Here is a 14,846-nt window from a genome sequence, read left to right as displayed (position 1 = left end):
CCGACCTGCCTGCTTTTCTTTTTTCCCCCCCAAGGCAGGCAATTAAATTTGAAATAGGAACGCTGTGTTTGCAGAGCTGAGCGTGCTAGCACGGTGACATTTCAAAAGCTGAGAGTACGCTTCCCATCTGGGTGGTCAGCGTGTGAGTTGATGTATGCACACATACACCCGTGTGGACACAGCGCACAGAGGTGAGGTACGGACGGGCTCAGACTAATGTTAGAAATCCGTGTCCTCGGTTAAATGCTCTAAGCTATCGATATGTGCCAGCTTTTCCCACTCGAGACGTGTTACCCGTTACCAAATGCAGCCCCGTGAACGCTGCAAAATGAATTAACTGCCTGAAGGGCTGATCGGGGTCTGTGCTGTAAGTGAATAAACGAGTCTCCAAGCTCTTCCCGTTCTTAGCAGGGAGACCCAAAGAGAACAAGTCTGTATGAACCGAGGATGGAGTATTATCGTATTGGATAACTCTGTGCAAATCTCTGCGAGCCTCGCGCTCTCGGATAGGTGCTTTTTTGATACGTCTATTTTCTAGCGTTTTTGGAAGGCAATTGCTGTCACTTACCGAACCAGGAAGCTGTGGGAACAAAAAAGAACAAAACAAAACCCCTTCACCACCGCCACTAACACGTTCCCCTGCCTCCTACGGGGAGTCTCCGGTTATCCCCGAAACCAGAACGACATCGCGTGCTGCGCCGTTTGAAGGGGAGAAGTTATTTATTTATTTTCAGCGTTCTGGAATTTAATTAAACGGCTCCTTCCCCGTTTCCTCGGGCTAAGAACTGAAGCCCCCCGCCCCGATACGGGGAAGCGTTTCGGGCCGTCAGCTGGAGCGGCACGGAGCGAGCGCGGGGTGGTTCGGCTTTTTTCGGGAGGGGGCGTTCAACAGTTTGGGGGCGAAAAGGGCTCCCGTTTTCTAGTCCTTTCGAAAGCCGCGCTGCCTTCACTTAGTTTGACCGTCTCCGAGCCGTGAGAAGGACTCTGATTTATGATAAAGCAGCACGGCTAAGTCCCGCACGCCTGAGAAGTCGGGACGCCCCCTGAAGTCTGTTAAAAAGAAGAAGAAAAAAAAAAAAACAAAAAAGGGAAGGGGAAAAGAAAGCGCCGTGGGAGGACGGCCCCGTGCCGGGTGCCGGGTGCCGGGCGCTGCCGTCCCGCGGGTCGCTGCCGGCACGGGGCGCTCCGCCGCTTGGGGGAGGGGGTCCCGCGGGGTCCCGGCGGCCCGGCCCGGCTCGGTGAGCTCCTGTTATGGAGAGCGAGGCCGCGCCGCCCCGCCCTCCGTGCAATGGGAAAGCCTTGCATCACCGCCTCGGGCCCCGCTGCCCCCCCGCCCGGCCGCCCGCCCTCCGGGAGCTATTAATAGCATGACATCAGCCCGGGACTCGCCGCCAGAGTAAATACCAGCTCTACCCGCTCGGCTATATAAGGGGGGTGATGCAACCGCGGCGAGAGGCAGAGGCGCGGGGAGCGCGAGCGGGCGCTGCTCTCCCGCCGGCGGAGCGGGCACGGGAGGAAGAGCGGGCGCGGCGGGGCCGGCGAACAGCCCCGGCCGGCGGCGGATCCAAGGTAGGAACCGCGGGACGGCTCCGGGGAGAGGGACGAGCCGGCAAAGCGGAGGAGCCCGCTCCCGGGGTGCGGCGGGAGCGGAGTCCCGAGCGGCTGCCCCGGGCCGGCCGTGCCGCTCGGCGCCTCGCGGGGGCGGGCAGCGCGGGGCTCGGCGCCGGGGGGATGCCGGCCGTGACCGCCCGCGCTGCCGCTCCGACCGCCGCTCCGACCGCCAACGGGGCGCCGAGGAGCGGCTGCGGGGCGCCGGGCAGCCCGCACCACCGGGAGGAAAAGCGGTAGGGACTCGCGCGGTTCTTTCTCTGTGCCGATGTCCGACACGGAGACCGGCTGCTGAAGTCTCGCCTAAGCGAGGCAGGCGTGGCTCGATAGAAAAGTTGTTAGAGAGAAGTAGCTTCCCGTTCGAAATGGGTTCTTCTGGCTTTTGAGCGGGTGGATGCCGGCGGAAAGTGGTTCGGGAGTGATGTGGGATGTCAGAAAGCTTAAGGTCAACCGGCGTGCACGGAGGTTGTGAACTGTAATTGCCCTTAATGCTGTTTAAGATTAACCTCAATGGTTATCGGCGTTTGTTGCATCAGCACCAGAGGAGAAGGAATTCATGAGAAGAAGCAAAACCGAGAGGTCAGCCGTCAGCAGCCGAGCGGAAAGACTCCGAGAAGTCGTTCGGGAATACGCATAACTAACAGAAGTGCACGGCTAGGAATCGTGTGCCGAAGCGAAAACATCGGCAGAGGAGATGGGTAGATTTGGTGAGGATGAAAAGAGCCGCTGAGAAAAGAACAAACAAAGCATAGTGACGGGAGCAGACTTGATTGAATCTACCTGAAGCCGAAGGTACCAGCAATAGCAGAAATGTTCCCCGGGGAATTGCCAAACTAAGAATAAAGTAAAGAAGCGTGAGCTCGCAGCGGGAGCAAGCTGTGCCTTTATGGGTCAGGTCTGTGAAATGTTCGACACCTTCAGTTCCAGTAACTTCAGAAGTCCTCAAAATAGACCGGAGCTGCCATCCATGTGCACGGTCTAATGAAGTAAACAGATAGGATCAGGAAGCCCAGATGTAACTGCAATTTGAGGCTAGATATCCCTATTGCTGTGCAGACCTAGGGAAGAGCGGCATGACACTCTTGAAAGCTGACAGACAGAGGAACAATTTGTGCAGAAGTTGGGAGAAGAAAGGGCAAACTGCTGCGGTTTATGTTTATTAGGAAAATCTAATCTCCATCCTCATAACGCATTTCTAAAAGTAGATCTGTTCCTCAGAAACTGGAAAACATCTACCTTTTGTTATGGAAAGCCAATCTGTTTGGCTTACTATTGGCTTCAGCACAGGCTAATTATTTTTGACATCCCTGTCACTCCCGACCACCAAAGCCGTGCACTGGAAGGAATCCTGCCATGCCATGTACCGGCCCCAGCCCCGCTGGAGAGTCAGCGTGGGGCAAGGAGCCCTGCCAGCTGTGGTGGGCTGGGGACAGGACCCCTCCAGCCTGCCTGGCCTCTGGCAGGGCCCCCGCTCCAAAGTATGGGTAAAGGGAGACGCTGTCAGGGTGCCTGGGAGGTCAACGATTCGTGCAGACAAGGGCACTGCTCTTTCTGGGCTTCCCTTCCCAGTGACAGCCTCCCTTCCATGTTTTTATAAACTGAAAGTGGATCAATAGATACCTGAGGACATTACAGTAGGGTTGCACTGGGGGTCGTGGTGCACTTAGCTCTTGTAGGAATAGCACTGCCTGGTAGATAAGAGCAACTCTCAGGCACGTTACTAAAACACGGGCATTCTTCGTTTCCTCTGGCGCTGACTTTAATTAAAGTTGACCTAAACTGAAATATAAACGAATAACCTCCCCCCCCTCCACCCTCCCACCATGCTGAGAAATGCTTGGCCCAATTAATTATTCCATGTGCTGGAGAAATGGTTTTATTGTTAATTGAAATCTCCTGGTTTGATTGAGTTATATGGAATTAAGTGTTTTGAATGAAGGCAGCAGCAGGAGAGGAGCAGACCGACGGTCAGGGAGCACAGCTCCAAATTGTGTGAACAGTGGGGGCTCAGTGTCACGGAGTCTGGCTGCTTCAGTGAGCTGAACGGCTGAGTGTTGGGAAGTGCTAAATAATGCCAGCAGTTCAGCTGGAAATCACAGGGCCTTTCTGACTCGGGGGGAAAAAAGTAACTGGTGGCTTTCTGAGATTATAGTATTAAAATGTATCGGCACTTTAAATGTGACTCATGAGCAGGGGCTTTCTGAAGAGAATTACATAAATTTCCCAAGGTCTTTCTGAATAACAAATTGTTCCTAATTATTTCCTCATATTTAACAACCAAGGGTGAAATCCTGGCCCCACTGAGGTCAACAGCAAAACTCCTTTTGATTTCAGTGGTTTCAGCGTTTCACCCCTGGGATGTGGGAAATCTTTGGCTCTTTTGTGGTCATTGAGACTCAAAGTGAGGAAACCTCTGCAGCTGGACAAGTGGTTTTCTACCTGCTGGCAGTTCACTGCCCTTGGATTTTTGTGTTTACCTCGCTTAGTGAGGAGCTGGGTTCTACTCCAATTTGCACCGATGTGGATTTACAGTATATTTTTAGATATCTCTGAGCGAAATCTATCTTCTTGTCAAGGCACGTGACCCCAACCACTTCTTGCCATGTCACAGCAGTAGCAAACAGGGAACTGCACAATTGGGGTTGTCCACGTGGAAATTTAACTTACCCACACTGCTGTCCCAAGGCAACTATTTGCTTACCTGCACTACGTTAATTACAACGACTTTGCTATCATTACAACTTTAAACAGGAATAGATTACGTGTCGTGTCATTACCAAGGGAATCCAAGACAACAAACATCTCAAAAACCTCCACAATAAGGAAAGCAGGAAAAGCAATACAGCAAAATCCAATGCACAAAAGTTGCTTTATGATTAGAGGAGGTAATACAATCTATTTTCCCATGGATTTGCACCTCTTGTCCTGTGGGCTGGCCACACAAAATGCTCAGCTTTCTTCCAGACCTCTTCTCTCGCCTCTGCTGAGGGATGGGTGGTTCATACTGGGTTGCCCATGGTGTTTGGCTGGCTGACTGCTGAGTTTTGTGCGTTTCTCCCTTAGTGGGGTTACCACTTTTCACTAAGCTGTACACATGTAGGGCACCTCTTCCAAAATTGGCTAAAAGACTGAGGGTGGCTAAAAAGGGGAAAGCAGAGACCACTGCTAGATCAGTTTCTTTTTGTTGGAAAACTGCTAGAAATGAAGTTCCTCCGTGGGTGCCCCATTAACCAAAGTCTCAGCCAAAGTCTCTTTGATTACACAGCTTTATATCCGCAGGAGATCTGGCCATAAACACTGAAGAATTAAAAACTTGTTGTTGAGGGCACGTGAGGACAGTTTTGGATTTTACGAGCGAAAAGGGAGGAATTGGCATTACGTTTTTCATTACTCCTTCCCTCTATCCCAGTTTGTGCCTCAAAGCTCCAGAGCATGAGTAGATTTCCACCTTTCCAACAGCTCTGATTGTGAACTGCTTTTCAGGAGTTTATTACGAGACACATTTTTCTGTCTGCTTGTAAAGCTGAATGTGGTGAGCATTCTGTAGCTGATCCTGTCTTGGTTAGCAAAATTCAGCTTCTCTAAAACTTTAATCTTTACTGAAGTGTAGTTGAGATGAAGCTGTGCTTCGTCCATTTCAAGCTGTGATTTTGTGGTGGGGTAGCTGTGAAGATGGAGATACTTCTGGGTATTAAATAATAATAATAATTCTTTGGTTACTGTTTTTTGTTATTGTTTTAAAACGCTGCCTTGAGGTGAGCCTGATGTGAAAGTTTTTACTAGTGATCAAATTCTGAACTGTTTCTCGTGAGGTATGAAGTGAATGTGGGCTGAAGCAATGCAATAAATATATTATTTCACAGTATGAAATCGACCTCTAGTAGATGTTATCTGCCTCTGTACAGCTGCTGAAAGGCTATTCCTGTCTCTTTTTGCTTTTCAGCAAAATGATGGTCCAACACACCGGCCAGGTGTCTGCATTAGAAGTCAGCGCCTCCGCAATTGTTCCCACTTTGTCCCCCGCAGGGTCACTGGGGTTTGATGATTTCACAAATTTAACCCCACTGGTGAAAGAGGAACTTAGATTCGCCATCCAAAACAAACGTCAGTCCCACAGGATGTCTTCTACTTTGGATACAGTGACAGTGTCCGAAAGGCCGATGGAAACATCGATCATGAAAACAGAGGTATGGCACTGACCAGCATTTCGGGGTGAATGGTCATTTCTCTAAGCAGCTTGAACCAGAAGAGCACTAATTATGTCAAATACAAACAACCCTCTCCACCATCTATATATGTTAGCTCATTTGATCCTTTTAAGCCTGTTGCTTGGTTTTCTGTTATGCGCTTCTAAGAAATTCCTACAGTATTTCTAATTTCCATTGAAGTCTGTAAGTTAAGGTTTTATTTTTAATTATGAACTAAGGACAGTGTTTGACAGTGATTAGAGTAAGTGCTAAATCTGGTTTCTCTGCCTACGTGTGGCTGAACTTGGAATAAGTCACAGCAGTTGTCCTTCCCGTACTACAACCTAAGCACTAGGCTTTTAATTTAAGATAGATAATAATCTCAATGGAAAACACTGCATTATAAAATGAAGAAACAGAGTTAGGGAAATGGCAACACCCCAGTCTGAGCCCAGCACCCCCTCGCTGGTATCCAGCCTAGGAAGACACTCAGCAATTTTGGGGGGTTACATTGATTTACAGTGAGCCATCACATCCATCCAAACTCCAGCCAGGTTTTATTGACAATTTCAATGTAGTTACTACCATTTTACAGTACTGCCAGCAAGGTCAGATCACATCCTTATGTAACTCGTGATGTCAGCACTAACAGCACTGTATTGCTTTTAAATATGTCAGAGTTATTAAAATATAGGCAGAATGTTTACAACATCTTATGGATTGTGTGTATCTGTTTTTATGGGATAGTTTTCTCCTGAAGAGGATGAAAGAAAAAAGCGAAGAAGGGAAAGGAACAAAATTGCTGCTGCAAAGTGCCGAAACAAAAAGAAGGAAAAAACAGAATGTTTGCAGAAAGTAAGTAACTTTAGATTTTATATATGTGTGTGTATATACATATTAATGTATATATGTATTTTATATATATAGTTGTCTGTCATCATACTATGAATGAGATGACATTTCTTCAGCCTATCTGCTACCATTTAAAACTACTTTAGAGCAGCATCAGGCCTGTGTTTGTTTCTGTATCCAGGGGCTCTGACAGAGAACTACGTTCTTACTTAGATGGCTTAACATAAATGTACAGATACGTGATATGGTGTACTGGGGAGTTAGTATGTGGCATAAATAATTTTGGGTCAATAGTTGACCCAAAAAGCTCAGAATAATCTTATACAAGATAGAAACATTACTTTGGATGCCTGCCATTGTAAGTGAATATAAATCTGAATTTGGCTTTTCAGTGTTTGTTACAGTTCTGTGAAGGCCAAAGAAAGCAACTGTCAATCTGTTCCTAAGACTATTATCAACTGGGGGATGTATAGTTTCACCATTATGGGATGCTAAGAGCATGTAACTTCTAATTGTATGCTTTTCCACCAATAAAAACTGCAACTATTAGATAAATACTGCAATTAACTACGTTAAATCCACGTTCTAATAGTTGTGTCTGTACCTTGTGACTAGGAATCAGAAAAGCTGGAAACTATCAATGCGGAATTAAAAGCCCAGATTGAAGAGCTAAAGAATGAGAAGCAGCATTTGATATACATGCTAAATCTTCACAGGCCCACCTGTATAGTTCGGGCACAAAATGGAAGGACACCTGAAGATGAAAGGAATCTTTTTATTCAACAGATCAAAGAAGGAACATTACAAGGTTAAGTGATATGGCGAATGTGGAAGTATTTATAGTATGTTTTAACAGCAACAGAATCCACAGAGGATCTGACTTATGTGTAGGATTCTATTAGTAAAGAGCGTTTAGGAAGGGCAGATCGCTTTCTTAAGCAGAAAGAATCATTTTTGGCTTGTCAGAGATTCTTCCCCTCGGAAGATACGGTCTCGGTCAAACTGAAGAGCCTTCTGCCTCATAATAGGTTTTGCACCTGTCATACATGCTGTTCCTAGGAGCTACAGACAACAGCTTCAGAAGATTTAGCTCTCTGCTAGTATACAGTATCTGCACTCACGACGTTTGTGCTAGAACACTATGACTTCGATGATGCACATGGTACATACAGCTGTGCTGGATGGACACTATTTTTCCTTGTGGCTGTCAGGGAAAGCAGACAGAGTATTTTTAAAGTTTTGTAGTTTCCAGGAGGATGGTTTCTGGCAGAATGTACTGATACATAATTTTGCATTCTAACCTAACACACACCAACACACAAAAAGCCTTTAGTTCCAATTAAGCTTTGTAACTTTTTCACAACACTTGTGTGGAGTTTTTTTTTTCTATGACTCATCTCAGAGACTGAATTTGACAAGTCCTAGTATGTGTGACAAAGAAAGGTTTCTTGCAAAATATCCATGTAGCTAAGTTGGTATTTTAGGAGCTGGAACCCCACCTATTATCCTTTGGGAAGTACAGTGTTTCCTTGCATTCAGAAGAGCATTTTGTACCATCACTTGGCAACTGGGTGAATTGGACCCACTGGAAAGAAGGAAGTAACTATGAAGGGATTTTGATACGGTTTTGTCCAAGCAAAGAACTGCAGGACTGAATCCCAGGTTCATGAATCATGACAAGATTTTGTGTGTTTTTTTTTAAACATCTGGGATCTAATCCTACAAGCCTTAACCCTCAGCGACAGAAGAGGTTCCGTGGCCTGTAGTGATCTGGTTGTACAGATGGCTGTCAGGAGTAAGATGTAGACAAAGCTTTTTCCATCCTTGTCAGGACTGCTTCCTTTTGCCTGATGATTCGGAGGGGAAAATTATGATTGCAGCTACTTTTATTTTATGTTTGGGTGGTAACTACAGTCAATCGAAAGTGTTACTTAGAGTCTGAAGGAGACAAGAGTTCTGATGTAGTGAATAAATGTTCTTATTTTTTAATGAAATACTAACCTTAGACATTTCTGAACTGGTAGAAGAGCTGCTGGACAATACAGTTGGAGCTACGAGTGTTTAAATTCTGATGTTTCTGTGAAATTCTCAGATTGTTTAATCCTACAAAATATATCCTTACAATTTTTTGTAAAAGAAAATATCCTTATTTATCACTAATATCATAACGAGTAAAGTTAATAAATACTGCAAGCAAGATAAAACTGAAAACACAAGTGTTGTGCTGTCTTTTTACTTTCATCTCTTGGTGTTTAATATTATATATTCCTAAACTTCACGAGTTGCAGGAGACACACTTAACCTTCGTCATCTCCTCAGATGAAGCACTTGAGTATCTTGAATGCTTGGGTGCACAGAATATACCTCTCAAAATTCTGTACCTTGATCAATGGTGTCTAGCTGTTCGACGTCACAATTTAAATGGAGCTTACAGTACATAATATTTTACACCAGTTATGCACTGTTGAATTTGTGGTTTTATTCTAAAGGCTAAACTTAAAGATACCTCAGCCCAAAGCTTCTTCCTTTACAAGTCCTGGCTGAATGTATCAGATATCACTTCTGATCCTTATATGATCTTTATATTCTGCAACAGAACTTCTTAGTACATTTTCCTGAGATCTGGATATATTGTAATGTCCTATATCATGTTTAAAAGCTATGTACTTCATATATCTGAAAAATGAATGTATTAAAAAGATATCACACTAGGTCTGACCCTGTCCTGAGAATCTGTTTTCTTTCTGTATGTTGGAAGGAGATACCTTTGACTTCAGTGAGATTTTTATTAATTCCCTGCAGGCAGAGTTTGGAGCCTCTGCAGCAACTTCAGTGGGTCAGGGGAAAAGTTCCATGGGGAACTGGGCCGGTTGTACGTCATATGATGGATATACGTGAAGTATGTTATCAGTAAATTTGTCAAACAGTATTCATTGATGTCTGACTTCTGTAGTATGGGAGTACGTAACTGAGGCCTCATGATGGTATCGTGCACTTTGGCTTTGCCTTTAGCACATCAGATAGTGGCAGACAAGAGTTTGTCTCCTATCCTGTTATAAAGTGTTCAATCAGAGACTAGAATATAATGACACAATTAATGTCTCTCCTTTAGGGAATCTGTATGGTTGCTTTTAACCATATTGCTGATGACGCCGGCGTCATGCTCTTGTTGCTTGATGTTATGTATTTAGGGTGTATTATGTTAATAGGGTACCACTACTATTGTCAGAAGAAAATTATTTTTATTTCTTTGTATGTGGAGTCACAGCTGCTTTCTATTGTGAGTATGTGTGTTTGTGCACGCTGCTGTAGAAGTGATGGTACTCAACTTGATTTGACTATGCCCATGAGAGAGTGTTTGAACAGCTAGACAGGAGCAGTATGTTGCATGAGGTTTCTAAAGTACACGTTATTCAGGAGAACCTTTAAAATGCTTTAAAAGCAGTTTGTTTTCTATTTTCAAGTTTGTTTTGATACTTTAATAAAAAAATAATATATATTTACTTATGTGTCATTTAATTCATTCTTAACTTCCAGGAGCAATTTCATTTGCTTATGACAATGTCAGGATATTAAAAGAAAACCAACATGTTTTATAGGTTTTCAAACATAAGCATCTTACCAGGTGATGCTGGTAAGTGCTGCTCACTGATTGTAAAGATATAAACAAAGCTTTGTCATTAAGAGGTTGATCATGGATTCCAGCAAATTTCTCATTCTTGGTCTAAACTTAGATGAAGAAACAGGAAGTTAGAACTTGAGTCCCTCCAAATCTCACAACCAACCAGCTGATAGTTATTTCAGCTTTCCAGCTACCTAAGGGGATTAATACTTTTACTTTGTGAAGTTTTAACACTCACAGATTTCTCCCTACGGTTATGTGGAAGACCAAAGAAGCACAGTACAATCAGGGCTTTGGTTTGGTTCTGTGTGTTTTTTGTGTGTGCAGACACATGTGTGGAGAAGCACGAGGGAAGATGAACAAAATGTTCTATCCTCCTTTCCATAACTATCTGCACTCAGACAGAAGTCCCTGTGTTTTGATAGCTGGTGGTGTGGACAGAACTTTTGGCTTCAGTCCTTTGCAAGCAATGCTAGCTTGTACGGCAGAGAGGAGACAGAAGGCCAGGAGCCCAAGGAACCAAGAAATCCACTGTACTATTACAAAATCTAGTTAAAAATATCAGTTGGAATGAAGACGCAAGCTTCTACAAACCAGGAAACATGGGATGCTTATTCTTATTGGTACATCTATTTAAAGATATGCAACTTTTATATTCCCTCCCCCACATATATGCTCTCTCATGCATTCTCCTAAACCCATTACCAAACGTTATTTTGGAGAGCTTGATTCACTTCCAATTTCGTACATCTTTATATCATCTACCTGCCTCATCTTAGAAAATATTATCAACAAAATTAGACTTATGGATTCCTAAGCTGATATTTTACAATCTTTTCTTTAAATGACCTCATTTGAAACCATCTAATTGCACAAGCATCTGACTACTGTGCTGTATTGCTAATGGGATAATTAATATTCCTTGAACTAAATATTATGTTCTATCTTCTCCTTTGGTCTTGCTTGAGACACAGAGTCTGTGTGTGTATTGGCCCATGCAAACCTTAATGTATGCTCATCTTTACCCTGCACACTAATAAGGAACAAGTTCTACTTTTCTATAGCTCTTCCCTTGATATAAATGAATAAATACTAATACCAAAGGTAGGAAAAGCCAGTGCTACGTATTCTTTTAACAACACCAAATGCCAACAAATTTAAACATAAAATAACTTTTCTACACAGACCCATCAAGAATTTGAAATTACTTCTTAAGGAGGAGATGTTAAAGTCTCTGTCATTGTCAGTTTTACCAGTGAATTGGGATAAGGAAAACAAAATGCTACACTTGTTAGAAACAGAAAGTTTTAAAAGCTAAATCTAATTCATCTTAAAAACAAACAGACAAACAGAGAAACAAAATCTAAATTCAAAGTGGCAACTGTATCTCCTGTCCTTTCACCTTTTGTCATTTCCGTCCTTCAGTGCTACCATCAGTCCCAATGAGTCTGCCCGTAGCCATGTTTCTGTGTTTGCCCAGTGCCCCCAACTGGAGACCCTGGGAACATGATGAAAATGTTCGAGATTATTTGGGCAGAAATACTCAGCAGCGTTCTTCACTGGCTTATAATGGCAGCAGGGTCAGATTTTTGCTTGCATAATAGACATCATTCCTTTTTAAAGTGTAGTTAAGATAAAGAGTGACAATATAAAAAAAAATCTCATTACTCAAAGCAGACCCTATTGGACACTGAATCAGAACTGCTGACTTCAGTGATAAAAATAGTTCTTTACTAATTTCCAGTTCTGACAGATCTTCAGAGCCATTACAAGAGAATAAACCAGATTCTATTCTTGATACAGCACCAGGTCTGGCTGCATAGCTTTACTACTGCTGGCAGTGATACGTGAAGCAAAAAAAAGCTAATGATTTTCAGACTCCAAGTTAAGCATATTCGATCTGACACTAAAATAATAATATCAACAATGATAATTAGACCTGTGAATAGATTACATAGAAAATGGAAACAAACCCCCAATGCCAGCACCTACAATATGTCTTTGTGACGAGATTTATAGTCCTGTCACCACTCATAAGAAAGCTTCCCCTTGCTTGTTTTGGCCCTGTTCCTTGCAGCTTCACCTGACAGACCCTCATTTTTGCATTGGAAGTGTTCATGCTTGTCCACGCTCTCCACAACACTCGTAATTTTACACTCCACCCCAACCTGTTCAGTTGCTTTTTCTTTTGGTAGCACAGTTCACATCCTCAGTCATTCCTGTTACCCAGCTCTTCTGAGAAAGGCCTGTGTCTTTTCCAGGAGTTTAAGATCAGGAGACCATAACTATGAAGATGTAGCCAAGCCATGGATCGACATGGTGGGATCTTGATGTTCACTATTTCTTTCTTAATAGTTCCAGGAATTTGGTTTGCTTTTCTTTTCTTTTTCTTTCTTTTTTTTACTAACTGCCAAGAATCAAGCTTGGTGCATTGGAACTATCAACCATAAACCTCAAGCCTCCCTCCTGAGAAGTAATGGTAAAATCAAGCCCAACATTTCATCATTTCGCATACGATGGTGGAGTCACTTTTCCCTCTGGGCATTTAAATTAGGAATTAGCAACACATTGGACTACATCAGATCAGTTGGTTCTCATGAATACCCCAGAAATACCGTTTTGGGTTTTTTTTCTTTTTCTTTTTTTGTAATGGAAGAGCAGACGTGGACTTCGTTTGATGCTTTTATCCAAACAGCTACTGCAGTCAAAGTTGTCCATCTATTGACAAATTTCTTGGTTAGGAGTTAAGACTGGAACAAAAGAAAATAGTCGGGGAGTAACCAAGTATACAGCAGTCCCTCTGCTGACAGAGCGCAGCTACCTTTTGTTGGCTAGAACAGAGATCCTCTCTCTCCTGACTTGGATAAACACAGATCTCTGATAGTGGCATGGTCAGAACTTCCCCTCTTGCCTTTATCTCCTACAGCCTTCAAAACTGAATCACACAGGATTTGAATCCTCCATGCTTGTAGCTAATTCCTGTGGTTTTACTATGCGTTCTTGAAGTCCCAGATCTGAGTTACACATTATAGGATGAGAAATTCATTCCTCATTCCTGTAGTGAAAGCTTTAGAAATATTACTTATTTCTGAAGTAAGAAGTTCAGAAACCAAAAGAAAATAAGTTAAGATTCAATTCATCAGGCTGTTAATGTTTCGTGTTTAGAAATAGATGTTCTGGGAATCTGGGGCTTGCTTGTTTGCTGGGGAAGGGGAGGGTTCTATTAAGAAGGAGTTTTTTATGTCTGGGCTTGGTCACGTCACATTCCTTTGCTGACAGCAAAACTATCCACAGACCAAGGAAAGGGTAGCTGTAGAAACTGGTGCTTACAAGAGCTAATTCTGAAGGGTTTCCCACTTCATGTTCAAAGAAAAAAACTCCTCAGAATGAATAGCAATAGGAAGGACAAATGAATTTCAACAATTACCTGCCTTTCATACAATACCATGCCCCTCTGCATTTAACTAAGTGCAGTCTCTGTTACTTTTATCTGAATTTACTCAAAACATTTTTGACTTCTACCCCTTTGTGTACTTACCCCTCCGCTCCCACCTTTTTCAGAAGTTATTACTCAAATGTACAGAATGTGCCAAAGCTAGTTTGTAGAAACAACTCAATAGTTCCCTTAAAGAGAAGAGAAACTATTCGACAGGAAACTAAAGCAAATATTAAATTGCACAAAAACGTATTCAAAAGCAGGAAATGCCACTGTTGAGAGTGCAAGCAGAAGGTCAGCTCTGCTATCTTACACACAAATGATGGAATATCTTCTAATTGTGTGACCCGGTATTTCTAAGTAAGATAACATACCACATTCTTCCTTCTCTGTGTGCTGTAGCTTGCACAGTTCCGTATGTTACATGGACAGAATCTTTCAAGAACATGTCTACAGAAAACACTAAACAGAGATAGATATAAAATAGATATAAAATAGACTTTAAGATTCTTACTGCCGTGCAAACAGATCCACAGATAATCTCATCTAGGAGCTGTTTACTGAAGAAATCTGCAGATTCAAATGAACAGATTACCACACATGTAGGTCTCCAAAATATTTGCAGGGGACTAGAATGCATCTAAAGTGTGTGCAGCACAAAAGCATAGTGTAATTGATAATTATACTGTAAATAAATGTCTAAATTACAAAAGGCGTTGTGCCTTTGGCTGGTGATGCTTTCAGTCAGTGTGAGAGCCAGTGTGTTTCAAAAAAGCCATCCTCAAATTCTCTTCAGCACAGGCAAGAATTCTGTACGGATGTTTGGAAGGGGGAAAAAATATATATACTTGGGCCAGAAAAGGTCATTGTGGAAGAAGCCATGGGTTAGAGTAAGGAAAAAGGTATTAACAAACCAACCAAGGGAAGTTTGGAAGTGCTTTCCAAAGAAGTACTTCTAGCTCCTCTGGTCCTCCTGGACATTGTGACAACAGCAGCAAAAGCAATCTTAGCAGAAATGAGGTAGATGAGTACTTACAGCAGCATTTGTAAAGAGACAGAGAACTTCTGCTGAGCAGTATCAGCTGTAAACATCCAAGTCTTCTCTATAGAGATCCTCACATGCAGGCAGTCAGGCAGCCAG

At 43.1% G+C, this 14,846-nt stretch overlaps 1 protein-coding gene across 3 annotated transcripts; it reads left to right on the top strand.

Moving 5' to 3' along the window:
- Positions 1-1,432: 1,432 nt before the first annotated feature.
- ATF3 (activating transcription factor 3) lies at positions 1,433-8,863 on the top strand. Of its 3 annotated transcripts, XM_015857351.2 has the most exons (5): positions 1,433-1,569; positions 2,145-2,503; positions 5,552-5,795; positions 6,543-6,650; positions 7,263-8,863. In XM_015857351.2, exons 3-5 carry the CDS (start codon positions 5,556-5,558, stop codon positions 7,458-7,460), a joined length of 546 nt encoding a protein of 181 aa, XP_015712837.1. In that variant the 5' UTR covers positions 1,433-1,569; positions 2,145-2,503; positions 5,552-5,555; the 3' UTR covers positions 7,461-8,863. The 3 variants fall into 3 exon arrangements, with proteins under 3 accessions (XP_015712837.1, XP_015712836.1, XP_032299627.1); XM_015857350.2 differs by lacking the exon at positions 2,145-2,503 and having other exon boundaries at positions 1,434-1,569; XM_032443736.1 differs by lacking the exon at positions 1,433-1,569 and having other exon boundaries at positions 1,900-2,400.
- Positions 8,864-14,846: the final 5,983 nt, after the last annotated feature.

This window comes from Coturnix japonica, chromosome 3, assembly GCF_001577835.2.
Source record: "Coturnix japonica isolate 7356 chromosome 3, Coturnix japonica 2.1, whole genome shotgun sequence".
Taxonomy (NCBI): Eukaryota; Metazoa; Chordata; class Aves; order Galliformes; family Phasianidae; genus Coturnix; species Coturnix japonica.
This window is presented reverse-complemented; position numbering and strand designations above follow the sequence as displayed.

Bases quoted from the DNA above. Each gene is read 5' to 3' on its own strand.
- ATF3 (XM_015857351.2), top strand. From the start codon at position 5,556: ATGATGGTCCAACACACCGGCCAGGTGTCTGCATTAGAAGTCAGCGCC. The intron at 5,796-6,542 runs GTATGGCACTGA...TTTATGGGATAG, and splicing joins CATCGATCATGAAAACAGAG to TTTTCTCCTGAAGAGGATGA. The intron at 6,651-7,262 runs GTAAGTAACTTT...CCTTGTGACTAG, and splicing joins AAACAGAATGTTTGCAGAAA to GAATCAGAAAAGCTGGAAAC.